This window comes from Perissodus microlepis, chromosome 11 (genome assembly GCF_051167445.1).
Source record: "Perissodus microlepis isolate ML-2025 ecotype Zambia chromosome 11, ASM5116744v1, whole genome shotgun sequence".
NCBI classification, from domain to species: Eukaryota; Metazoa; Chordata; class Actinopteri; order Cichliformes; family Cichlidae; genus Perissodus; species Perissodus microlepis.
In genome coordinates, this window is record NC_140471.1 from 23013198 (window position 1) to 23040359 (window position 27162).

Consider the following 27162-nt stretch of genomic DNA (forward strand, 5'->3'; position numbering starts at 1 on the left):
TGTGTGTGTGTGTGTGTGTGTGTGTGTGTTCCACAATCATCGTATGTATGTGTGTGTCAGAGAGAACGAGTTCTCAGTGCAGATTGTTTTTCTGTTTTATTTCAGGACCTGAAGAGTCGACACACATTTAAGATCCACACGTACTCCAGCCCTACATTTTGTGACCACTGTGGCTCGTTGCTGTATGGCCTCATACACCAGGGCATGAAATGTACCAGTGAGTTTCACTCCACTCTATGAGATACATAAATCTACGTGCTTCGAGCCTTTATTAGCTATTATGCTCAGATGAATATCACTCCACATATGCACATTGCTGAAACTTACATCTGGAGAAGACTTCCAGCTATTATTATCATATCATATCTTTTTTTCTTTTCTTTTCTTTTTTTTTTTTTTGGCTAAGATAAAGGAATAGTTAGTTACTTTGGAAAAAGTGCTTGTTCATTTTCTTGCTGAGAATTAGATGAAGAGTTTGGAAACTAGTGGAGAGTCCAGGAGGCTGCTATACCCCGTGAAGAAAGTCTGGCACATACCAACCAATAATTTCAGAACTTGGCATTTCAGAACTTGCTCACATAAATGTTCTTGTTTTTTGAAAGCTAGTGAAGCCCACAACCACTATTCCTCATCTCATCTTTTTAATTATTATGCTTAATAAAGCTAGTGGATTTAGACTGATTACAGCTAATTACTCCACACGTATCCAGCGCATGTCTGTGTTCACACTTTGTCTTTTGTGCGTCTTTGTGTGGTGAGGTTGTGACATGAACGTCCATCGGCGATGCGAGACCAGCGTCCCCAGTCTGTGTGGCCAGGATCACACAGAGAAGAGAGGGAGAATCCATCTGACCATCAGAGGAGAAAAGGAGGACGTCTTTGTCACAGGTGGGAGGACCCGCTGGATTCAACCAATTTAAACAAAAAGCAGGCTTCTGCAGGAAATGTAAGGTTTCTCTCCCTTTTATTGTTTCACTGCTGTTTCAGTGCGGGAGGCTCGTAACTTGATGCCCATGGACCCAAATGGCTTGTCAGACCCGTATGTTAAACTGAAATTGATTCCAGACCCAAAGAGCCACAGCAAACAGAAGACTAAGACCATCCGCTCAACACTCAATCCCGTCTGGAATGAGAGCTTCACCTTGTGAGTCCTTGCAAACTTTAGGGTGGAAAATTTACAGGGTTCTGCCACAAACGTTGCTATATGTAAAATTGAATTACTCAGCGGCGTTAACCTTTACTTTCTTATAGGTGCATCTTTGATATCCAGGGGAAATAAGACATTTCAGCAAAGGTCACACTGAAAAGGGATGATTTCGTTCTATGCTTGTGTTTCATCATGTATCAAATTGTCACAAGTGTGTGTTTGACTCCTCAGCTCCGTGCGTGGTCACCAGTGGGACAGGCGTCTGTCTGTGGAGATATGGGACTGGGACCGGACGTCTAGGAACGATTTCATGGGAGCGCTGTCGTTTGGCGTGAGTGAGATCTTCAGGCGTCCAATCAGTGGTTGGTTCAAACTGCTGGCCCAAGATGAGGGAGAGTACTACAACATTCCTGTGCCAGACCCGGACCTGCAGGTAGGCAGCAGGCTGCTTTATATGGACATAAAGCCATCAGATGGGCTCAAGGTGAACAAAAAGCAAGTGACGGGATATTTATACCTGTATTCACCAGGAAGTGGAGCAACCCTTTATTTTGTGCCATGCCTTTGACCATTCATCCTTAGACCTTGGCATAGCTTTTATCAGCTTATAATTACCTACATCTAACAAACAGCAGCTGCCACAGCTCATACTGGGTTAGCGTCTGTCCTGCTGAACTATCCCGTTTCCTACAGTTCTATCTAAGGAAGAAAAAAAAACTTGGAAGATTAATGCCGGTGTTATTGCTAAATAATTAGATAATAAATTATACCGAGTGCCCTTTCTTCTCTGTTGCACTCTGCATCCACCAGGGTGCAGAATTGTGCTGCCTGACTGCAGTCCAAAACTGGGGGGTAGGAGAGAGTTTGAGGTTTGTCTTGGGTTCCTGTTTTATGGATCTGTGTGGGTGTGTGTCATTTATGTTTCGAACATCCCATTTTATTTCTCCAGGAGCCTCAGCCAGATGCTACTACACCTTCTTTGCCTCAAGCGATGCCTTCCCCGCTGTCTGAACCATTTCCCGTGGCCCTGTCCCCGACCCTCGTTCCCTCCTGTCCCCCTGTCCACACTCCGGGCCCTGGCAAAGTTAAAATGGGCATCCACGATTTCAACTTCCTCATGGTTCTTGGAAAAGGCAGCTTTGGCAAGGTAAACGAAATGCCATCTTTTCTTTTGTACACACAATCATCACCTCTTATCCAGCAACTGTGAATGATATCAAAGAGACCATTCATGCTGGAAACAACAAAGATTATTCCTGGATTTAAATCCTTTCTTCTATCGATGGACTTGACCTTCAAGTGGCATTTCATGCAGCAGCTCCCAGGCACAGGAAATCAGAATTTCTTTGAAAAAAATAATAAATTACCCTTTCTTACGAACATACTCACTGTCTCTACTTCTGCTGCCAAATGATTCATTTAACCCTTTGCTTCTTTTGTGTTGTCAGCAGTCGTGAGCTTCCCACATGCTACACAGGCAGTCATCCTGGAGGTGTTCATTTCAAGGGAGCCTTTGCTCTCCATTTTCTCTTTAATTCCCCAGTAGATGAGACATAATGAAGAGAGAGGAGTTTTGAGTCCTTCTTCCTCTTCTGAAATCCCCCTGTGCTGTTTCATAACTGTCAGAGGAGAGTCTACAGAGGACAGGAGAAATAGACTCGACTTACGTAAGATGTGAGGAGAGAGAAAAAAAAAAAAAGGACCCAAGAAAGGAGAGACAGACCCCGGGGCTGCTGAGTGAGGGAAAGTGAGAAGGAGACAGACAGAGATAGAGGGAAGAGAGAAGGATTACTGTGCTGCAGAAAGTGACAAAATGACCAAAAAGGAAATGGGATAACAAGAGCGGCAAATAGAAAAAGTACATGCTACTAAGATTTGTAATATTCTGCAGGGTGATGAGTCCTATTTTTATGTGAGTTGGTTTAAAACCACGAGGCAGAGCAGGAGACACGATCACAGATGGTAGGATTTCTCCTGCTGACTGGCAGTTCATCAATAGCCCTGCACACACACACACACAGGGAGTCATCTTAGCGTAGTCGCACTGTTTTATATATATAATTTTTAAAAACGGTGTAATTTTCAGTGCTATTCACCTCCATTTGAAAGTAAAATGAGATCCTTGATTTCCACTCGCCTCTATTACAGCTCAGCACTGAGGGCTGATCATTTCTAACAGTGTTGTTGTCAGCATTTTCCATATTTATTGACCATATTTATCTCAGTGAAACCTGGATCACGTGGCACTCATTGTGGAAAATTATAGCATCATTAGCACTCAGAGCTACCCACGAGCAGCCAGTTTAATAGGAGTGAGAAAATGTGTTTTTAATGTCTGATTAAAACACGAGAGCAAGCTTTTAGGGCTTTCCCTGTCCACTCGAGACATTAATGTTTTGAAACCCTCAGGCCTGTTTCAACTTTAATTAAACTTTACATTGAGTTATTTCATCATACATGTACATTACCAAACTTGCTGTTATCCATTCTGAAGTCATAACTTTTTCTTTTCCTCTTGCACTATATATGCCTTTTATTCATTTTACACGGGCGTTGGTTTATTTAAACAGTGGAACTAGTTTTCTCCTGCGACCAGTGCACCTCATCACTGCTAACACAATAACCTAAAAAACACTCAGACCTGACTGCAGTACAGCACGTCACATGCATGGCTGTCTTTGGAGCGAGAAGAGTTGGATTGGGGATTTTTTTTTTAAGTCTGAGAGCACTTTTATGTCAAAGCTGTAATCATTTTTTAAAGCTGCTCCTGGTTTGCTGCTGTTGTGTTATCCGTTCAGAAATGTTCAAAGGGGACTTTGGAATTTTGGGGAAATTGTGTTTTCTCGACTCTCTAACATTTCAACCCGAAAGCCAGTCCTGTGTTTTTTGTAAACATTTTGTTTATTTATGGGTTTTGAAGACATACGGTAGCTGCTTTGCAGACTTTTGGGATTCACGCTTGTCTCCTTGTTTCTTCAGAAACTTTCTCTTCTCTTCCCGCTCCTGCCCAGGTGCTGCTGGCAGAGGAGCGAGGCAGCGAGCGTCTGTTTGCCATAAAAGTGCTGAAGAAAGACGTTCTCTTCCAGGACGAGGACACGGAGAGCGCTCTAGTAGAGAGGAGGGTTCTGGCGCTCCCTTCTCGTCCTCACTTCCTCACGTCCCTCTACTGCGGCTTCCAGACTGAGGTGTGTGGGTATCTGGGTTCCCAAATGAACTGTCTAAATTTCATTAAATTGGCCATAAAACTGCCTGACACTTTGGCTGCATCGTCCTCCCAGGAGTTGTTTCGGTCCAGGTTGGGCGAATTCCGATTAATAAATGAAATAATTAGCTTGCTTTCTTTAACAAGGTCCTCGGTCCTGAAGGAGGTATTTTAACAGATTGCTTTTTAATTTGGACAAGAGGTGCTTATGCATGAGGAGCTTGCACATGTGTGTGTGTGTGTGTGTGTTTTTGCTTCTGCAGGACCGACTGTATTACGTGATGGAATATGTCAACGGAGGAGACCTGATGTTTCACATTCAGATAGTTGGGAAGTTCAAAGAGCCTCACGCAGCGTATGTAGTCAAAAAACTCCTTTAATCACCGTCCTTATCTACACAAAGTCTCATTTCCTGCCTTTTTGTTCTGTGCTCTCTTACATACACACTCGTCTCTTAGCTTTGTTCATTATACCTGGTGACTCATAAAAAGTCATCAACTCAAGTGCCAGCCCTTTTCTCTTCCCCGACTTTCTCCTCCCACTAATCTTATCGTATCATCTACATTTTCCCTCCCCCTGGCTGTTCTTCTAATCAATAATCTTTGATCAATCATCTAAAACTAATTTTTGCCCTGTTGCTCATTTCCATCTCTCTTTCTTCATTTTCCTGCCTTTCATCTCTTTGGTTGCTTCTCCCTTTCATCACCCTCTCCAGCGCCATTCCCTCTCTCCTAACCTCTTGTCATCATCCTCTTTTGAATTAGCTGATTCTCTGTCCCTCCTTCTCCTCCTCCTCTCTCCCTCCAGGTTTTATGCGGCAGAGATAGCGGTCGGCCTCTTCTTCCTCCACAGCAAAGGCATCATCTACAGGTAAAGAAGTGGGCTGCTTCATAACGTGGCCTGGTTTGCCCGTGTTCACTTCAGTCTGCATTCGGCACAGACACGACACAGATTTATCATGTCTCTTGTAGCTAATGACTGTTATAAAGATGGTATCTATCAAAATGATTCATACCTGTGTGGCGTTTCTCCCCTCTCAGGGATCTAAAGCTGGATAATGTGCTGCTCGACAGCGAGGGCCACATAAAGATAGCAGACTTTGGGATGTGCAGGGAGGGCATGTTCGAAGGCGACACCACACGTACCTTCTGCGGCACTCCTGACTACATCGCCCCTGAGGTACAGTGACTGCTGCCCTCACGCTATTGTCCACAGTCACTCCTGATATTTCCCTCATTTGTTCCTTATTTTCCCTCATTTTCCCTCATTTCACCCCTCTTAGTTTGCTTGACCTGTTCTGCATTGCCGCGAGACGCCGAGTTGCTTCGCTGCAGCTCCCCCTCGTCTCTTCTGTCCTCTCTGACCTTGTCAGCAGTTTGTGAATAATTAACTTCACATGATTCAGTAAGCAGTGGTGTGTGATTGTACTATGAGAGTGTTGCATAGAAGTCACTACTGTCCTTCAGAGACATTGTTTTACGAGCATAGCGCCGCTTTCTCACAGCCGCTGACAGGTTTAACTTGCATGTAAAGTCTTTATTTAAAAATAGTTAAACAAACCACTACAATGGATAGCTTGCCCTCGCTCATACCCGGCAGTTATAAATTTTGCCAACTTTACTTTTTAGTACATTTCCAGAAAATGTAGTGAGGTTTATTTCATGTTATTATGGGATTTCAGCAGTCTCCATTTGTAAAATTAAGTAGGTTTTTATTTAAAGTTATGGTTAATGAGTTAAAGGAAGAAAACAAAGAAGTGTTTGTGTTGAGCTGCGGTGGAGCACTTAAAAAATGATTCTTTGCCCTCATAAACATGAAACATGAAAGGTTAGTCAAGTAATGAATAATTAAGGAAAATATCCTTGGTATAAAATGAGCGTATACCAATAAAATACATTTCTTTTGACCAGATTCCATTGAAGTTAATGTTCCACATTGTACCTATGCAATAGTATTACATTGAGAATTTACATGTAATCACATTACTTCAAGTCAGCAGTTTATTTTTCTGAATGAAAATGAAAAGAGTGGCAAAAAGCTTGGCTTTTTTTTTTTAAAGTAGAAAAATCCGTTTCATCGGTCAGTATAAATTTGTAACAAAGAAATCCTGTTTCAGTTTTCATGTGTGCCACTGTCTGTGGTTGAAGACGGAGCTGAAATTGTGTGAACATAATGAGATGAAGCACCAAAAGACTAAAAGGGATGTCACTAATGTCAGTGCAAATATCAGCCGCAGTGAAATAATGCAAAAGTGAAGGTGGTTTTGCTTGACGTTCTTTTGATATGCAAACCATAACTGTCTGCCTGTATAATGTTTACCTTACAAATTGTTGGAAATGCGTATGTGCGCCTTACCGTGTGAAGTGATCTTAAACAATTTACTTCAGAGAAGGCGTGAAGGCGCATCTCGGTCGGTGGACTCGTAGCTGAGTGATACGGGGGGGGAGAGAAAGTGGGGAAGCGACTGTTGTGTGCGTCTTTGATATTGTAAACCTTGCTGTGGAACCCCTGGGTATTGACTCTCTTATGTAAACACCCATTGATTCTCCTGTGTCTGCCATTTTGGAAGAGTTGCAATATATTTCCCCAGAGGCTGGGGATTGTTCCCTCGTGCCCCTCTGCACAGCACACCACCACCTCCCCCTCCTGGCACCCACACACACACGCGCACATATCGGGGAAACAAACAAACAAACACACAAGCTTGTGAACACAAGTGCAAATCCAAATCCGTGTGTTGATTATTTCTGAGCTCATTCACACATGAACCCTCCCTTACGCCGCACTTTATCCTTTCGCTTCTCTCTGTTTTTCACCCCTGCTGTTTCTTGTAGCTGCATATCATCCAAGCAGCCAGCTGCCTCTCTCTTCCTATCGCTGCACTGCCATTCTTCCCCATTTATATCTTCTCATACATTCTCCATCCTTTTTTCCCTCCCCCAGATTGTGGCCTATCAGCCCTATAATAAAGCAGTGGACTGGTGGTCTTATGGAGTGCTGCTGTATGAAATGCTGGCAGGACAGGTAACACTCAGCTTAATCCTAACAATAGCGTGCACAGACACTTTAAGCCCCCAGTACTCGTCCTTTGTAATCACTTCAAAAGACTTTCAAAGAACTTTAATTTCATTATATTTGTTATCAATTTGCCCACAGGTCTGTGCTTAAACTCTTCCGCTCTCTCCCTCACTCTCTTTTCCTTTAAGCCGCCATTTGATGGCATTGACGAGGAGGAGCTGTTTCAGTCCATCATGGAGCAGAGTGTCTCATACCCAAAAAGTCTCTCTCGGGAGGCTGTAGCTATCTGCAAGGGAGTGAGTTCAATCCTCGTTTCTCATATTAACTTTTAACACACGGGCAATTAAGATAAAAGTTCATGTACTGTAAATCAGGAAATGAAATAACTCTTTACTCGTGCAAGATTGTATTCGGTCGCCTAAAGGAATAGTTTTTGGAACTATGTTAATTTGCTTTTTTACAAAGAGCTGGACCGACACCACTTTTACAACTGCCTGTTAGATATCAGGCTGGAGGCAACCAACTTTACTCTTCAGCGCAAAACTTTTTATTTTTACACTACAGTGTTTTTATCCATGTTTTGGACAGCTGAGTTTTATTACTCACAAATAGTGAGTAAAAACTGTTTTGTTTTTTTTCCGGTTGTTTATGCATAGCTAAGTGGCTGCTGGCTGTAGCTTCATAATTGGTGTACAGATAGCAGAATCTTAATGATCTTCATCTCTCTGCAAGAAGCAAACAAGCATAATTCCCAAAAAATGTCAAGGTTTTTCAAAGTGATAGCGCAATAAAAATCCATTCGTTGGCAAGACAACAAAGGAATTGGATTACAGTACATGATTCCAAAATAAAGCAAAGCTTATCATGCACACCGACTGCTCTAACCGAGGCAGATCATAAACAGAATTCATTTATCGTATCACATTATTAGCCCAGCCTAGTCGCTTTTTCTCACATTTCTCCCCTCATTTCCTCCTCTCTTGACTCAGCTCCTGACAAAGCACCCGGCCAAGCGCCTGGGTGAAGGAGAAGATGCAGAGAGGGAGATCAGAGAGCATCCGTTCTTCCGCTGGATTGACTGGGACCGTCTGGAGAGACTGGAAATCCCGCCACCTTTCAAACCCAGAACTGTCAGTTCAGTTAAACAGATGAACCACATGTTCCTTCTTTCTTCCTCCTCCTCCTCTCTTTCTTCTCTTCTCTGCCTCTCTGAGGACACTTATAGGGAATTGGAGCTGTCACTTTCTTCCATCTGTCTCCTTTTTCTCTGACTCCCACATTGTCCCTCGTTTCCCTGCATGTTTCCTCCACATTTGCCTTGGCCTTTTCATTCCCTCTTCCTCTCTCTGTCTCTCCTTCTCTCCCCTTCGCATCCCCTCTATTTCCTCATTTATCACCTCTTTGGGTTCTTAGATAGGCTTTAAGAGCTCAGGAACAGACAGTTCAGTCATAACAGACAAGACCTTCTGACCTTGGGGTCTTGCCTACTCCTCCCATATGCAAATGTATGTCATCATTAGCCTGCCACTTGCCAAAGTGCCGGTGCACTGGCCGTTTGTGAGGTGTGCCTTGAGTGAGCCGAGTATGCTCAGGGGTTAGAGGCCAGGCCCATTAGCCAAATGAGATTCATATCATTCGGCAGAACGGCTGTCATATGCTGTTAGGCAGCTGGGGAGGATATGGGATCAGCTTTCTTCCTGTGTGCTTCTGTAGTGAGATAAAAGGAGGTCTCAGTGAGGAAAAAACGTGGGGGTGGATTCTTTTTATAGTTTAACATTTTTAATAAACTAATTTTGTTCCGGGGGGAGGGATTTTGTAAAGTTTATTGTGGATGCAATATCATGCATGCATGAAGATGTGCCCTAATCTCAGTCTTGTGTGTACATGCCTTCTCTTCTTCTTCATCGCCAGGGTGGGAAAAAAGGTGAGAACTTTGACAAGTTCTTCACAGCTGCTCAAACGGCGCTCACCCCCTCGGACCCGGATATACTCGCAGCCATGAACCAGGAAGACTTCGAAGGCTTCTCCTTCATCAACCCAGACTTTGCTCCGTCACCGCTCACCGCTGTTTGAAAACGGCTCCCAAATCTGCTCCAGCCGCCGTTCCAAGTCTAGCCAGATGATCCTGTTATCCTTCCGATTGTAGTTTTATAGCAGAGAATTTGAACTTGAGAGCTAGCAGCGAGTATTACACCTCTCATAACCAAATTCAGACGTTTACATGAAAATGCCAAGACACCTCGATTTTCGGGCACTCTCTTTGATGCATGTCTATTAACTCACTCATCACAGAATGTGTATCAACACTGCAAACATAGTCAGTACTATGGACTGCCATCTTAGACTTTTTTTTTATAAGACTTAACTTGATCTAAAGGTACTGTAGTATGAACATGAGAAAAATAATCTCTATGCATGCAGATAGTTTTTATAGCACTAGACTATCCAAGGCAGATACTTTACTTTCCTTTCCTTTAAGTAAAGTAGTCATATGTTGTGCACACGTGTAATTTACCAGTTATATTTCACCAGTCAGGGTTTCATTCAGTATGTAAAAGCAGGACATCTCACCATTTTGATGCCAATTCCATCTTAGCATTGTGTATTGTCCATTGCAAGTACTCAGCATCAACAGCACTTAAATGTTTCTTTCTGACTACCTACAGTATCTCACTCTGGGTTTTTTTTTTTTGTGCTCTCTATTTTGGATAAATGACATGTTGACTATGAAGCAAATTGAGCGGGGAGCCATTTTTAGGTATTTATTTATTTTATAAGAGTGGCATCCTGTGGAAGCGCATAGTCAGACTCCTCTGACCTGGCTCGACCTCAGGGTTTAACGACTTCAGATGACCCACTGAGATGTTTAAACAATGCAGTTATCACAATGTGACAGTTAGGGTGGACCACCGCTCTGCTCCACCCACCCAGGCCCACACTGTGTGGTGTGTAATGTCACTGGAAGGGAGACATTTGACATTTGACATTCACAGTTTATCTGCATTATTTTATTTTTTTTTATTCTTGAGCACGCTATGGAATATGGCCTATCTGCATGGCAACTACAAATATCCTATTACTCCAAGTAAACATTACAGTTTTATCAATAAAAGCCTCTTTTTAATGTCTTTACCAGACGAGAGGCTTGTTAGCTTGCACAGGTACATATACTTATGATTTTAATGGTGTATGCCGTAAAGCTTTTTGCTGTGTAATGACGTGCTCACAGTATTGATTAGGAGTAATTAAAAGTGAGGCTCACTGGGACTGTTCAATACATGGAAAAATAACAGCAGTGCTGTCATTAAGCCCTATCTGAGCAGAGCAGGTGGCTGCAAACTTGCTGTGCAAAAATCTCATCCCCGTGCTCTTATCTAATGAACCAGCTGGTCATTTTACACATAAATATGGTTTATTTCTTTGATTCTTTTTTTCATGTACAGTTTTGCTTTACATCTGTTTGCCTGTTATTTTAGATCCAATTGAGCTGAAGTCAGATGTCAGTGCACACAATCCCTCAGTACGATAATTACAATAGATGATGATCAATAGTGCAATAGATCATTGATAGATCATGTATCTGATAGGTTTTGTTTTTATGTGCTGGAAAAAGAAAAAGAAAATAAAGTTGATGGGAAAAAATGATGAAACAGCACCAGTGAAGTGTGTCTTTCTGTGATGGCGTGCGAAGCTGCTGACAAACAAACACGCACGGCCTCTCGCTTTGTCTTCACCACGAGCCTGCCTCCCTGTCATGCTCCCTCCACCCCCCTCCTCCCCGCACTTTCACACATACTCACGCTCAAAAGTGCAATCCCTGGCATGTGAACACACTCACGCACGGAGAAGATGCTGACCCCTCTGTTCAGTGGGCTACTGTAGCTGTTGAACCAGCAAAAACACCTCTCAGGCATCTCCCTCCGTGCCCTCCTCCTCTGAAGCAGCCCCCACCCCCCGGCCCCTCCAGCATCACCATGATGGGACTAATATCCCTGTGGAGATCTGAGTTATAACAAGTTGACCTTCACATTAAAATCTCATCAACTTCCCATCTCCCTGTCTACTTCCCTCCCTTCTCTATCTGCCCTTCATCTCTGTTCCCCTCTGTTTGTCTTTTCTGTCAGTTCTGCACTGTAAATGCTTTACTGCATCGTTGTACATCATTCTTCAATAATCACCTGTCCAAATTTATTGTGTTGCTTGTATCTCTTTGAAATACTCCTGTTGCTGGCTGTTGATATGTGTAGCTTGTCTTCTCCCGGCTTCTACATCAGTATTATGATCTGATTTACACTTATACTGTATTTTCTATGCTAATGGTGTTCAGGCAGTGGACAAGTAGGAGTATAATTTTGAGTGGACTATATCATATAAAAGCATATTTTAATGAAAAAAAAAACCTTTTTGATCTTTGTGTTGATTTATTTCTTTATTTTAAAAAAGCCATACTTCATACTTGCTTACGTTAAAGTGACTTTAATCTGAATATACCTGAGGTAGATATGTTTGTAATGACAGATAAACCTTCTTAATAGTCTGGGATATGTTTCTAATCTGCAGTGCAGACCTGAAGAGTGTCAAACAGAAAATAAAGCACGTAATGACACTTTTCCTCATCAGCCTGTTTCTTTTACATCTAAAGCTGATTCTTAACTTCCATCACAATCTTTTCTCCAGCACTGACAGCATCAGCCTTGGTGTAACTGAACCACCAGCGCTCAGTGGTTGGAGTTGTATGTGCAGTCCATCATTCACTGTCACTCTGACACGATATCATCCCCCTCCTTCGCCACTGCCTCCTCTGCTTCTATCTCTATCCTTCGTCGCTCCTATCGCGCCTCAGTCTCTTATTCTCGCCCCCCTTAATCTCTCACTCTCATTCTCGCTCGTGCCCTGAGGTCAGAGTGTGCTGTAGACTATTGATATCGTTGCTAAAAATATATGAATCCTCCACCAGCCAGCTAAAAATAGAGTAAGGGACACAGACCACAGGAGACAAAGAAGGAGGGGACAGGAGGAGAAAGTGAAGGAGAGGTTACTACACGTTTTTCTGATATTTATCAGTACTGTGGGGTTGAATGAAAGTCCTTATTCAGTCATTAGTTATCTACTGTGCAATACTGAGGGTACGTAATCTATCGTTTGTGTTTATTTTCAAAACTACACAGCAAATGTGTGAAATTTGGAGTTTTTCAACCTTTCCATCCCTAAAGATACTCACTACTGAGTCCTCAACTTTTTTCATTCAGCTTCTCTTGGGTGGAAAACGTTATATTTATTATATAGTTATATATAATATTGTATATTACTGTTCATCATGTGAGGAAATTATTGCAAAGTTTACCACATGGACGTTATTTATTCCCTTAAAATCATTTTAAAAGATGTGACATCAAGTAATTTATAGAAACTGTATGCTCATGGCAGCTTCTGTGAAGGTTGCTGGGACAGTTTCAAAGAGTTTTACGGAGTGAGTACAAAAGCAAGTATTAAAAAAAAGCCTATATTATTTTCTTTAAATGTGACAACACATCCAGAGAAATTGATGTTAAAAAGGATGAGTGAGTATTACTATACAACAGTTTATACAGTGAAGTGCGATATTGCGGTTTGACATCACTCCACTCCACCTCTCTCTCTCACACACACATACTCACATATACTCTCTCTCTTTCTCTCTCACTCTCTCTCCCTTCGACACTTTTACCCCCCTGCTCCCGCTACAGTATGTTTCTTTGGTAACCAAAGTAGCTTCCTGAACCGATCCACCGCAGTGCCTGGGACAGACGGAGTGAAAGAGAGAGTGAGGAATTTTAGAGGATGGGTAAGGGGGCTTAAGGGAAAACACACAGAGGAGAGAAGAAGACAGGGAGAGAGAGAGAGTAAGAAGGAAAGGGGAGAAAGGAGAGAAGAGAGTGAGAGGAGAGACAAAAACCCAGCAAGCCTCCCTGGTGTGAGGTTTCTTGGCTTACTGACGTGTGCGCACGACTCTCGTGGCACGGTGAGTATTTCCCCCTCTCATTGAATACCTGCAGTTATGCGTCTTTTCGTAGTAATTATAATCATGACTCCCCGTTTTGTTTCGTCTTTTTAACCCGACTTAAAATGTACGTGCCTGTGTGACAGCTGTGAAAAAGAGCTGAATTCATAAGTCGTGTTAGCGTAAAGATAGCCGCTCGTGCTCCAGTGAGAGCGCACGCGAGGTGGTGGGGGGTCAAAAAATGTTCTTACCTGACAGCTAAGTCGTTGAGCAGCTCTGTTTATTTTACCCATTCCGGTTTTTCAACGTGAGTCGCTCACATGTTCCCTGCTATGTGTTTATCATCTCAAAACTCCGCGTGTGAGTGCGTGTGACAGCTGCGGGGGTGGGGGGCTAAACAAACCCGTATAGATGCTCGTGTGACTGCCTCACTCAGTACTAGGGTGTTCTTTTGCGGGTACGTGAGAGTATAGTGGCAGTGTTTATCTATCCGCTTTGCACCGTGAAAAAAAGAGAAAGAAATGATGCGAGTGGATTGTCAGAGTGTGTCTGCGCAGAAACCACGAGCAAAACCTTCCACTGAGTCATGGTATCTACGTTTAGTTCCCGTGAAGTCTTTTATTTCCTAATGAGTGGTTTCATTGATTTCTCCGGGGCTGACAACCAGTGCACACCTTTTAATTCGGGGTACGCGCACTCCCGTCGTGCGCGTCCATGTTGAGTACTCCTTCCATTTTTTGGGCCAAGGTCTTTTCTCGTGTTAACCTATATCTTCTCGATACACTCCTTCTGTGCCTGTCTTTAAAAGATCTCTCCACACGTAGTTCGTCCCCATCTTCTCTTCTTTCTGCTGCTTTTGCTTTCGTTTTATTTAAGCTGGGTTGTTTCTTTCACATCCTCTCCTCTTTTCCATCACTGCCTCTTTCTTTCTTGGTGTCTCTTTCCTGAGAGGCTTACAGGTGATGCCAGTCTGCAGATTGTGACAGATTGGAGTGAATTAAACCTTTTGTCCCCCTTGTGGCTCCTATCTAACCAATTCAATTGGCTCATTACTTTCAGGATGAAGGAGCTGAGGGGCTGTGTCAGAGCACTAAAATGGGATTGTTATCACAAATCTAACAGGAAACTGATTTTTTTTCTCTCCTTTGCTCTTTTTTCAAACCCAATCTTAAGTCTGAGTGCTTATTTCTTCAAAAGCCACAGCAGCCCTTTAGAAGATTTCTGGCACAATAAATCAGTGCTTTTAATTTTTAATCCCAATCTCTTATGAGCTAGCAGGTCGTATTTTTGTTGTTGTTCTTGGATTTCAGTGTTTCTATGACTTTGTGCTCAAAAACAGGGTGCTGTCCGTGGTGCTGAACAAGTCTGAAAACAGGGTGCTGTCCGTGGTGCTGAACAAGTCTGAAAACAGGGTGCTGTCCGTGGTGCTGAACAAGTCTGAAAACAGGGTGCTGTCCGTGGTGCTGAACAAGCCTATGAGAGCAACTCGGGCACATCCACTCGTTTGTGCAATTTTGCAACTCCACTTTGATTCACACTCGTTTCTGACCACTCTGGCATTTCCTCCAACAAGTTGGGAAGTGTGATTATTTCTTCGTGAGCCCACTCCTCTGTGCCCTCTGATCTTATCTTTGTACCTCATCGGTCTATCCCTCCAATCATGCTGTGTCATTTCACGGAGTTGTTTTTGAGTTCACGGTGACCCTGCCTTGAACTCTTTAACTTAAACTTTTCAGCACCAGTCGACTGTTACTGTGGCAGCGGGAGCTGAAATTGGCCTGCCGTGTGATTTAGACCCCCCGGTTAAAGAAGGAAAGTTAAGACCAGGGCAGCAGGAAACTCATGTGCAGCTTAAGCCCATGCAAATCCTCAGTTGTTCCCTTGTGTGGCAGATGACAGTGCCAATTTGCATCCTGCCCTTTATGTATCTTGTAAGTTTTCCTTTTAATCTCAGTGGCTTTCCATCTTTCATGTGTTTGTCTGACTGGACTTTTTGTGGTTGTGGTTCCTCACTTCTGTCTGCCCCATTAGTAATGCACTCCTTACTTCATCTGCTTCTTTCAGCCTTTCAGATGCCCAAACTTGTCATTTCTCAGACTATTTCTCTAATGTGTACCCTCTACCATCACCCAGTTCTGTTCTTACACATCATTATTGTGCCTAGCGCACAAAAGAAACTCTATTCATCCCCGCTGCTGCATAGAAACCGAGGGAACTTCTATAGTGGTCACATCTCCCACAATGGGTGTCCAGATAAGACGAGACCAGGCTTAATCTTTAAGAGTTTGTTCCCCAGTAGACTACTTTTTTTTGTAACCAGACTTCTCAAAGACTCAAAGGTTTGTCATACAAAGAGAGAGCAGAATAATAAAGTGGTTCTCATGTTTTAGTCATTATTTGACATTAAAGTTTCTGTTGTCACAGCCGTCGGAGGTGCACGATAAATGGCCCACGCTGTTAAATTAATTTGCGACCCTGAGCGTTACTTTTTTAAGTCATTATTTTATGCAGATGTATTGTCGTATGTTTAATAGGTGTGAATAATTGATTTGCAGTTTCTGTGCAGCAAAAAGGGGGTCAGGATTTACAGGGGGTGATGCAAGAAACTGTGGAGATTTTTATTAATGACCGTGAAACAGTGTAGTGTGAGTTCAAATAAGAGCTCAGAGCAGCAGTGATATGCTGAGGAAAGGCTCAAGCGCACATTTTTCAAACCTTAAAGCAACGTGTTACATCAGCTGAAGAACATGGATGATTCCACTCCCGTCCTCTACTGAAAGAACAAGAGGTTGAAGCTTGAGTTGTTGTTTAAAGAAGTTCTTTTGCTTTCTTTCCAAGCTCCTTAGATTACCATGACCTGGATGACTGAGAACCTACACAAATGAGTTGCTACATGTTTACCAAAATTAGATGGTGTAATGGTGAAAAAGGGGCAGCACGGTGGCACGGTGGTTAGCACTGTTGCCGCACCGCAAGAAGGTCCTGAGTTCAATTCCACCATCAGGCCGGGGTCTTTCTGTGTGGAGTTTGTATGTTCTCCCGGTGTCTGCGTGGGTTCCCTCCGGGTACTCCGGCTTCCTCCCACCGTCCAAAGACATGCAGCTTGTGGGGATAGCCCACAGTTTCGATGAACACAGCCCTGAAAAATGATGTTTCCTTAGTAAGCACTAGGACACTAAAGTAGTTTTTAGTGGCTTATGTCAGATTGCAGTGCTTATTTAATGCTTCTATTACACTGTCAGGTTTTATTTATTTCACCTTAATTGCTGCACACACTGCAAGAATGTGAAAGCCACAAACTAAAAAAGTGTGCAGCTGCTGATAAATGCAAGTCATTCCAGACACATCTCCAGCATCTAAGTGATTTCAAATGTTGACAGTTGGACCTAATTAGGTGTCTAAAGCTAGAGAAACATATTTTTCTAAGGAGTGTTAAGAATGTTTAAAGATTATATGATCATACATAGGGAAATGTGTAAAGAAATGCAAACACCATGATTAATTAGTGGGAGTGTCTGCAGGTGATCACCACACACTATGCAGCTCAAAAAACCTGTGTTAATAAGGTAAGGGAAAAACCAGGGTGAAGACCGTCTGGCAGACACTCACGTCTGCTCATTAGGCTCATTAAGCTCGTTAGGCATGTTGTGCATCATAGTACCTGAAAGCTGTTCTCTCTTCTCTTCCTTCATCTGGATTTAAAGAGATTTTTAGCAGGAAAAGCAAAGGGGGCAAGTATAAGATTTTGAAAAGTGAAAGGAACGTCATCCTCATGTCCTCCACTTCACACTGCAGTGAATACAAATCAAAGGAAAATATTCAAACTCTCAGGCTGACAAGTCATCTTCATTATTGTAATAAACCTCACAATATAGCTATAACAAATTACAGTAAGCATCAGCCTTCTCTGTGTTTCGCATGCCTCCATTACTTATGAAGCTGATGACACTGAACAAGGTTCCAAATTAAGCAGAGGCTACACAGACACAGAAACTCTTAAATCTATACAGACAGCATGTTCAAGTCTTTCCCGGTCAACCAGAATTAAGTCACAGAAAGACCATGTGTGAGTCACGTAAGACCTCAACTCTCCTTCCTAATCTGTGTATCTGTTGTTCTGCTTTTTTTTAGTCCTTCCATAATTTTATTTGTGAATTCATCATTCGTTTTGTTGGCTCCTCTCTAACCTTAAACAGGATTGGTTGCCAGTGAATGTGTCACTAACTCATCTTTAGCAATAACAAGGCAGGACAGGAGGATAGCCTGTAGCTCTTTTTCCCCATGTGAGCGTGTCACATGTCTGTCTCAGAGTTTCCCGTCTCTAATGACCTCCCCTTACTGAGCCCTTCCATATCTACCTATATTTCTGTCTGCAGTTTTGATGTGCCTCTCTCATCCTGCCTTCCAGATGAGTACGTGTAGCAGCCGTGCGTTAACCATCCTGTCCACAGTGTTCGGCGCCTGCGGACTGTTGCTGGTCGGGGTGGCTGTGTCCACGGACTATTGGCTCATAATGGTGGAGGGAATCATCCTACAGCAGAACCAGAGCCAGGAGGTGAAGATGGCGCTCCATTCAGGCCTCTGGAGAGTTTGCTTTGTGGCTGGTAGGAAGATACAGCACTTGTATATACATATATGCAAAGAATGACTGAATTCATATTTGATCATCACACAGTGACAAACACACAGAAAGAGCAGCAGAGTGAGAGAGCAGAAATCAGAGAAAAGACAGATAGCAACCTTCCGGCCTTTGGAATCATAGCTGTCACAAAACATGATCGTTACCTGTGAGCAGGACTGCAGAGACCCACATGCTCTTTTGATTTTAGTGTGTTTCTTCATGCACCACTGACTTTGATCCTTGACCAACCCCAACATTTTCCACCTTTTGTGGTTGCTCACAGGATCAGAAAATGGGAGATGTGTTGCATCAGAGTATTTCACCGAGCCCGATATAGAGATCACCACTGAAAACACTGCGAACATCCTGAGTGAGTAAAACACAGCAGCGGCATTACACTTCATCTACTGTGTGAGAGCCTGCGGCGGTGTCCCCCTGCTGACTATTTGAGGGTACTGATGTTTGAGTGCAGCAGTTCATCAGTGTTAAAATTCATCAGCAGGTTCTGTAAGTTGACAAGTTTGAGAAAAAGAAATCCAAAGATGTTGAATTTAGAAAAATTATTCATCCAGTGATTCAAAGGTTTTATTTTTTCATGGTAAAGACTTTGCATGAGGTATAATATATTTTGTGTTAAACCCTTCAGATTGCAGTAGATTACCAATGAATTAGTAAATTCAGTGATTTAACTCCATAATCTGTTTGATATTTCACTACATTATTTTATTATATCCTATATTATCTTTTTCATCTCATAATGACAATGAAAATTTTATTAATATAGCACGTATTAAGTGTAGGACTGTGTTAATAAAAAGGTTTTGAGTCTGTTTTTGAATGTATGCACAGACAATGTATCCACACTAACTGAAAGCACCCTTTGTGGACTGAGATCTGACTGATGACCTGAGTGGTCTGTCTGGGTTGTAGAGAGTGAGTGATTATATTTTTGTATATCTGCAATTGCTGTAAAGCCATTTATTTATATATTGTTGTCAGAAGTCAGAAAGAAGAAAATTACAAGGAATTAGAGGGGGGGAAATGACAAATTCCTGTTGTCTCCAAGTGGAAATGTTTGTGTTTTACAAGTTTTATAGGACTTTCCTCGCAGACGTGACCCCATTGTAAAAAAAAAAAAAAAAAAAAAAAAAGTTTATTCGATTCATGCTCAATTCATCTAGGATGAGACATAAGTCTTATGAAACATGCAATACATAAAAAATAATGTAATTTAACTCTTTTAAGGCCAAGATTATCATCTCCTCTCTCCCCAGTTTAAGGTCACATCCTAAAACGTGCATTTAACACTGTGACCTCTCCTTCCTCCAGAGATGGTGCGTACGGCCACGCCCTTCCCGATGGTGTCGCTGCTCTTTGTCTTCACTGCCTTCGTCATCAGTAACATCGGACACATCCGACCTCAGCGCACCATCCTGGCCTTTGTGTCCGGCATCTTCTTCATCCTCTCAGGTGGGACCCATTATTCATGTCCTGCTGTTACTGCTCCCTCACTCTGTGATTGATTACAGCGTCCTGGTGTGTCCTGTGTCACACATGCAGACACTCCATCACAGCTCTATTTCTGGTCTGTGATGCAGGTGTGGGGAGTGTCAATAGAAAAGGTCAATGGATTTGCTTTGAATGTTCCCGCTGGGTTTTTCATTTGACTTTGTCTCATATAAACTTTATTAACTTGTTAATTAGGAGTAGCTCTTCCTCCATATTTTAGTGGCATATTTTTAAAAGAGTGTTAAACAAAATTTGCAAAAACCTTTGAATATTTCTTAAGCAGCTTAAGCAGGTTTTTCAGCAGCATTTTCTTCATTAGTGCAGCCGGTCTTGTTGAACAGCAGATGGCGGTAATGCTCCCGTTTCTGGTGCTCAGCCTGATCGTTAGTGGCCACATTGGAGCTTGTGTTCTCTGGCGGTTCTTTCTCCTAACATGCACTTTTGAGGAGGAAGCGTGACCGCAGAGCTCAGAGGAGTATCACACAGAGTCTGATATGATGACTTCGACATGCCATTTCAGAGTATACGAGGTAATAAATGTTATGTAATGAAGGTTACATAATGTTTATAGCCTCTGCTGGAGTGTCACAGTGTTTTACTTTATGCCTTATTTTGATAATAGGGTGATAATAAGGTGCAAGTGTATCAAATTGCTTACATACTCTGCTGCACTAAGCCTCTCTGTGCCTTCCTCCTGCCTTCCCTACTACACACCCCTCTCAACCCTCCCTCCCCAGCCCCTCTCCTTCCTCCTATTCCTTTCCTCACCCCTTCATTCAAAGGATATTATTTCTGAGTCATTGTTGCTGCAGTGGTGTGTGCGGAAGGATGTTCCACTGGCATCCCTGACGCAGTAGTCTGGTAAATATTGTAGTTTGTATTGGCAGGCTGGGTGCAATGGCACCCTGTTCTGGTTAACATAACAGTATTCAGCGCAGGAAATAAAAAAACAGCATGGGGCCACAGATGTTTAATCTTGGTTAGAGGCTCTCCCGCTCTCTCTGTTACTCGCTTTCCCTCCCTCTCTTTTTCTGTTTATCTCTTCCCCCAACAAACACACCACAGATGAGCTGCGTATGCACGCCTCCTTGCACCATTTACCTTCATGTTTGCTTCCCCTTTGTCTCACACTCAACACTTCTTCTTTTCCTGCCTCTGACTGTGCACGTGCCTGTGTGTTCCTCTGGATTTTCAGGCATTAACTCAGATAAAGATGTACTTCTGCTGCAGGATTGACAGCAGCACGGTTTCTGCATTTCCCACGCGTTTCAAATTTAAGGCAACAACGAAACCAGGCCATTCACGTAGAGGGCATAAGCACTTGACAGCCCTGTGGTGCACTTGAATGTTGCGGTGAAATATTCATATTCGCTGCTTACAGCATGATGCTGTCTTTGAATATTGATTCTGTGATGTTGGCCATATGTTGCATCTCATAATTTTAACATAGCCAAAGTAAGGTGGAGGGCAGGTAAGTGTTCCTGGAAAAGAGAGGTTTAAATGTTGTATGGGATGCTTCTGGCTGATTCTAGATCATCCGTTCACTTTTGAAAGGCACTTCTGTTTCCAGTACAGTGAATATACTGAATTTTTCACTATAACATATTCAAGTTTTCACAGCATGCTGCATCAGTTCTGACTGCATGACTTTAATTAGCATGCTATGTTAGAGTAGCAGAATTATTCTCTTTCTTTTGTTACATTTTAAGTGTTTTTTTTTTTCAGGGTTTCTTCTTCTTCTGCCTTAAGATAAATAGCAAGTAACTGTTAACTGTTTAATAAAGAGAAATATCCTTACATACACCTAATCAGAAACAGCAGTCATTATAAGAGAATCTTATAATACTTAAATTATAATTTTCCTCCCAGAAATTCATTTCCCCACCTTTCATACCCTGACATGCTGCCAGTCTGTCTTAGTGAATTAAGTTATTAATTAAGTTGTGCTAACATAATAAGACATTTTTATAATGAAGATTTATTATTATGTATTTATTTATTTGCCCGATGAGGATATGAATGACATACAGTATGCCAGCATGTTCATTCATCCACTCATATATTAAAAAGAATGTGGCTTTCCTTGTAATGTGTTGCAATCCTCACATTATAGCAACTAAAGGATTTGAAACTTTTTTACAGGATTATGTTTGAGGTGGTTAAAGGTGTGTTAAGCACTTGGTTATAGAAACACTGGTGTTATGGTTAAACCTGGAAAAACTCAAAGGTGGTGTGACAGGTTACGTTGATATATCCTGATATATCCTTCTTAAATTGTCACAAAAGTGCTTTTGAATCCTGAACCTAGTTACATGTTAACTGCATGTTAAAATCATTTGCGGCTGAAAGTAATCCACAGTGACAGTATGCTCTATTTTATTTCTTTTTATTTTATTTTTTGCAAAAAGAATTTTATTTTTTAAAAAGACTGTTTTCATTGTAAAAGGAAAAATGTTCAAAGGTCTTTGTGAATAACTGATATGAAATTTCTCGTCTGTCTCTCTGGTGTCTTTTCCATTTCTTTATCAGTGTAAGTATTTTGAAAGCTAATTAGCTGATGTGGCTCCTCCCCATCTTTCTCTTTCACTCTGCACACATTGGTGTGGCTGTCTGGATCACTTTTGTATGTGACTTTCTTTCTTACGCTCAGTGTCATTGTTAATGTGCTGTGTGCAGGCCTCAGTCTGGTGGTGGGGCTGGTGCTCTACATCTCCAGTATTAATGATGAGGTGATGAACCGACCCAGAGAGCCTGAGCAGTTCTTCAATTACCACTACGGCTGGTCCTTTGCCTTCGCTGCCTCTTCCTTCTTACTCAAAGAGGTCAGTCGAGGCTCTGTGTGTGCTAGTTAGAAAATTTGGGAAAGAGAGTGAGAGGCCCTTTTCAGACATGAAAACGTGAGGCTGCTTCATCTTTTTGTTAAAGCACAGCATTTTGTCATTCAGACATGGTTCGCTTATACAATATTTTCCTCACTGCTTCATTAAAATATTCCCACTGCATCAGGGGCATCTCCAGATTCCCATTCCTGTGTTAGGTGTCTGCCTCAGAGTATCAGAGTGTGCAAAAGCACTATATTGCCAAAAGTATTCACTCACCCATCCAAATCAATGAATTCAGGTGTTCCTTCCTTTGTACACCTGTGGCCACTTCCATACCACCTTTACAAGTGCGAGCGTGAAATTTCCTCGTGGCTAACGGTCAGCTGTTAGTGGTTTTATAACAAAGTGGAAGTGAGTGGGACTGACAGCATTTTAACTATGAAGTGATAAGCCACGTAAAATCACAAAGCGGGGTCAGCAGATGCTGATGCTTTTAGATTAGCTCGAGAACAGTGCATAGAGAGCTTCGTGGAATGGGTTTTTATGGACACCCAGCTGCATCCAAGCCTTACATCACCAACCACAAAGTAAAGCGTCACGTGCAGCGGTGTAAAGCACGCTGTCACTGGACTATAGAGCAGTGGAGATGTGTTCTCTGGAGTGACGAATCTTTTCTTCTCCATCTGGCAATCTGATGGATGAGTCTGGGTTTGGCAGTTGCCAGGAGACCAGTAGTTTTTGAGTATAGGGGATTATGGGGGATTCTAGTGTGGGGTTGTTGTTCAGGTATGGGCTCAGCCCCTTATTTCCAGTGATAGGAAATCTTAATGCTTCAGCATACAAAGACATTTTAGACAATTTTATGCTCCCAACTTTGTGGGAACACTTTCGGAATGGCCCATTCCTGTTCCAACATGACTGAGCACCAGTGCATAAAGGAAGGTCCATAAAGACGTGGATTAGCCCTGACCTTAACCCGACAGAACATCTTTGGGATGAATTAGAAGGGAAACTGTGAGCGAGGCCTTCTCATCCAACGTTAGTGTCTGATGTCACAAATGCCCTTCTGAAAGAATTGTCAAAAATTTCTGTAAACACACTCCTAAACCTTGTGGAAAGCATTCCCAGAAGAGAAGAAGCTGTTATAGCTTCAAAGCGCGGGCCAACATCATATTAAACCGTATGGATTAAGAATGGGATGTCACTCATGTTCATATGTGTGTGATGGCAGACGAGCAAATAATGTGCTGAAAGCAGGCAAAATGTAGTTTTTATAGTTTACCCTTTAAGCCGCACAGTGATTATTTCCAAACCTCGACCATTATCAGTTCTGTTGTTAGCAATATACTGTGTCTATATTACATATTGTGCTGGTGGTGCAGGGGTTAGGTCTGTCAGCCTCACAGCAAGAAAGATGTTGGTTTGAATCTTGTGGTGGGCGGGGGACTCCCTGTGTGAAGTTTGCATGTCCTCCCCGTCTCTTCATTGGTTTCCTCATGGTACTACAGTTCTAAGATTCTGGATAAAGCAGATGAAGTGCTTAAGTTGCATTGATTAAAGCATTTTATGAACATGTGTTTAAAAGTGATTTGTACTCTAATGCACTGTAGAAATTTGGGTGGTTGTAGCTCAGGTGGTGAAGCAGGTTACCTAGTAATTGGAAGGTCGGTGGTTCGATTCCAATCTGCATGCCAACTATCGTTGGGCCAAATGCATCCATCAGAGTGTGAGTGTTAGATAGAAAAATATTAAGAGCATTGAAAAAAGTGTATCAGGACACAACAGACTCGAAGATCTCTTCTAACACAATCCTTATTTTTGAAAGACATTTATGTTTTCCCATAGTCTCTATGACTCCTTCTTGGTTCTTATTGTGCCATTCCTCTTAAAAATATATATATCCTAGAAACACACCTACACTAATCAATTACGTTTGCTTCACATCTGTCGAAAAACATTGCCAGTATTGACTGTTGTGAAGTATAACAACACTTTTGAACACAACAATTTAAAGTGTCCTATCAACACTTTGTTGTTGTTTCCACTAGTGTAACTAAGAGCAGGATCTCTGCAGCTGAGAGAAAGCTGGCACACAGGCTTCAAGAGAAAGACTTTTCTTGTCTCTTGTGGATTTAGAATAGCAAAAATGCATCATGCCAAATGTCCCCATGTTAGGGTGAGAGTTTAACAGCTCACAAAGTAACAGAAGTTGTAATATTGTGCCTGCTTTCCTGTAATGTGACTGGAGGTAGTTCAAACTTGTGCTGCTTAAAAATTGACAAGCCAGCATTAAGAAAAAGTGACCATGAAGCTGATGCTGTAATATATGAGAGATGTCTGACAGGGGCTATAGTGTGTGCTTGAGTGTCTGATTGCACACGTGCAACACAGTTTGTATGGTGCAGGTACTCCCTGCTGAGTGTGATGATCTGTATTCTGAAGGTAATGTGAGGTATCAGTGGTTATGATGCAGAACAGCAGGGTTTCCGTACAGCTGTGCTCATGTGTGAATTCGTGCATGGTGTAGTTTCACGTGAGACTTCATCTTCACATATCCCTTCCTTCTCTCCTTCCTCCTCCCCCTCCTGCAGCTGCCTCTCTCCTGTCATCAGTGGCCCTGCTCTTAATGTGCTGCAGTGGCTGATTCAGTGTAAACTAACTGTCTCCTCCGATTTTTCCCTCGTCTTTTCTTTTCTCCAGACTCCTTGTTGGCTATTGTTTTACCTTTAAATTTATTTTATACATTCTTCTTCATGTCTCCTTTTATTAGTCATTTATAATCACATCCCACACACCTACTCGTTACTGTTTCTTTGAAATGTTGTCTCTGAACAAAATACGCACTGTCACATATAATCTAATCTCGCTCATCTCTTTAGGGGGCCGGTGTGATGTCAGTCTATCTGTTCATGAAACGTTATGCAGAAGAAGAGATGTACCGCCCCCACCCTGCGCTCTACCGCCCCCGCTTGTCTGAGAGCAGCGACTATAGCGGCCAGTTCCTCCAACCAGACTCCTCCTGGCCCCCACCAAAACGTGGACGCAGCACCTCTGAGGCCTCCAGCGACATCTCCATCCAGCTTAACCAGACTCCGCCAGCCCCATCAAAAAGCAACCTCCAAGCGGTTGGTCCGGGCAGCCCACCTTCCGGCTCTTCTTCCGCAGGAAGCTACCAGATGCCCCCACAGCCTACCGGTTATCCCTCCACACACACCCTGCCCAGGTCTCACTCCTCACATCCCCAGGGCCAGGCTCTTCCAATGGCCATGCCTCCATCACCCGTACCTCCCCCTCATTATCACACACACGTGCACATGAGCGCTTCCCCCTGTTAGGAATAAGGAGCTTCAGGAAGGAAAGTAGACTCTTCATAATCATGTACATTTATATGTGATGACAGTAAATGTTGAGCTTGAATTGCAGATCATGTCAGAGGAAGTGGAAGGAGACCAAATATATTTTCAAATGTTAGTTTTGGAGCAAATATGAACTGAGATCAAAGGCAGTTTTGGAGATTGAACGGGAAGCTTTAACAAAAACTGTGGACTGAGAGAAACAAATAGGACAAAACATGGAAGAAGGGAGAAATAAATGGGAGGAAAAAGTGATTCCTAGAAAGACATAGAAGGTTAAGCTGAGTTACAGAGGAGATACCAGCGAGGGAGAGTGAGGCAGGCAGAGCGTGGGGCTGCGGTATAATACGGAGATACTGCAGTGCTGCAGGAAATTTGTATGCACTTGGAAATGTACAATGCAAAACACTCTTCACAAAGAGAGAATGCACATAGCTTTTTTTTTTAACATACATATACTATGCCGATACATGAACTATGTACATTTTTACCAAATGGCAAATGCAGTTAAATATTCTATTGTCTTCTCTGAATTTAGTAAATCATCAATTCAGTTTCACAACTCACACTGTCAAGTTAGAGTGATCAATATCATGAATTAAAAATAGTTTTAAAAAGAAGTTAAGTAATGCTGAATTGAGAAAACTGTGTATGAATATCATGTGAAAATTAAAAAAAACACAGAAATTGATGATACAATGAAACATCGTCAGGAGAAATCAACTTACTGTTTTACATCTTTGTATAAGATACAAATTTCTAACTTGCTGTATATAATTGCTCACGAGGGTGTCTGTAGTAAACTGTAAATGAAGCTTTGGCACAAATTACATCAATGAAAGGTCTGACTCATTCTGCTTTGGAGGAAGACTCTGCAACAGGCGCACCACAGTCAACAACACGCCCTCAGGATGCAGGCATGCTGGTTTGAAGGAGGAACCACCCAACAATGATACAGGCGGCTGATGCCCTCTACTGGCCACTGTCCTGCACTGACCCCGGTATCAGCCATGGGTCTGGTTCACTACTTTAATGCACTCTTCCTGCTTCCCTGACCTCCACTGTGTGTCTATGGCTGGTGCAGCACAGATGACAAAGTTACACTCATGTAAGGAATGTATGACGATGATGAGACGAGTGTTTGTGAACGATACAAATCAGGAGTGACACATAACTTTAAAGACTGATTAGAAAGATTTTAAAAGCTTTGTAGCTGTAAATGTCAATCTGGAAAAAGTCACAACTAAGTATTAATTGCATTTTTACTTGCTGCTTAACGAACAGCGGCACACACCATTAAAGGCAACATTTAATTTAACATTTTATTATTGCAGCATTGTTTGGCAGGCATTTGTGACAGCATTAGTACAAAGTTTTTAGAATATCTGAAATAATGTGAAAAACTAAAAAATATAATGTTGATCTCTTTCTGTGTGTTGATGAGTCTCTGAGTGATCCCTGTGTCTATGAAATGCCGACAAATGACGATTAAAAATTTGTTATAATTTTT

General features: G+C 42.3%; 2 protein-coding genes across 4 annotated transcripts in view; both read left to right on the plus strand.

The window, feature by feature from the left end:
• prkcg (protein kinase C, gamma) overlaps positions 1–11022 on the plus strand; it is a 29387-nt gene extending 18365 nt beyond the window's left edge. The window contains exons 5-17 of one of the 2 annotated variants that reach the window (XM_084943312.1): positions 106–217; positions 760–888; positions 988–1144; positions 1379–1580; positions 2097–2294; positions 4159–4332; positions 4613–4704; positions 5157–5219; positions 5390–5528; positions 7293–7373; positions 7556–7663; positions 8357–8497; positions 9279–11022. In XM_084943312.1, coding sequence (XP_084799438.1) covers positions 106–217; positions 760–888; positions 988–1144; positions 1379–1580; positions 2097–2294; positions 4159–4332; positions 4613–4704; positions 5157–5219; positions 5390–5528; positions 7293–7373; positions 7556–7663; positions 8357–8497; positions 9279–9440 — 1758 coding nt within the window. In that variant the 3' untranslated portion in view covers positions 9441–11022. The remainder of the gene's footprint in view (positions 1–105; positions 218–759; positions 889–987; positions 1145–1378; positions 1581–2096; positions 2295–4158; positions 4333–4612; positions 4705–5156; positions 5220–5389; positions 5529–7292; positions 7374–7555; positions 7664–8356; positions 8498–9278) is intronic. The other variant, XM_084943313.1, reaches the window with a different exon arrangement.
• A 1997-nt stretch (positions 11023–13019) lies between these two features.
• Positions 13020–27162, plus strand: cacng7b (calcium channel, voltage-dependent, gamma subunit 7b). 2 transcript variants are annotated; one of them, XM_084943315.1, is made up of 6 exons: positions 13020–13368; positions 17756–17951; positions 18252–18338; positions 19298–19438; positions 22154–22299; positions 25179–27162. In XM_084943315.1, the coding sequence occupies exons 2-6, from the start codon at positions 17756–17758 to the stop codon at positions 25632–25634; spliced, it is 1026 nt and encodes a 341-aa protein (XP_084799441.1). In that variant the 5' UTR covers positions 13020–13368; the 3' UTR covers positions 25635–27162. The 2 variants fall into 2 exon arrangements, with proteins under 2 accessions (XP_084799441.1, XP_084799440.1); XM_084943314.1 differs by lacking the exon at positions 13020–13368 and having other exon boundaries at positions 13382–17951.

What these genes read in the sequence shown, in the direction of transcription:
- cacng7b (XM_084943314.1), top strand. Translation starts at nt 17,729, where the DNA reads ATGTGCCTCTCTCATCCTGCCTTCCAGATGAGTACGTGTAGCAGCCGT. An exon ending in GAGAGTTTGCTTTGTGGCTG is followed by an intron (nt 17,952 to 18,251) that starts GTAGGAAGATAC and finishes GGTTGCTCACAG; the next exon opens with GATCAGAAAATGGGAGATGT. An exon ending in CTTCCTTCTTACTCAAAGAG is followed by an intron (nt 22,300 to 25,178) that starts GTCAGTCGAGGC and finishes TCATCTCTTTAG; the next exon opens with GGGGCCGGTGTGATGTCAGT.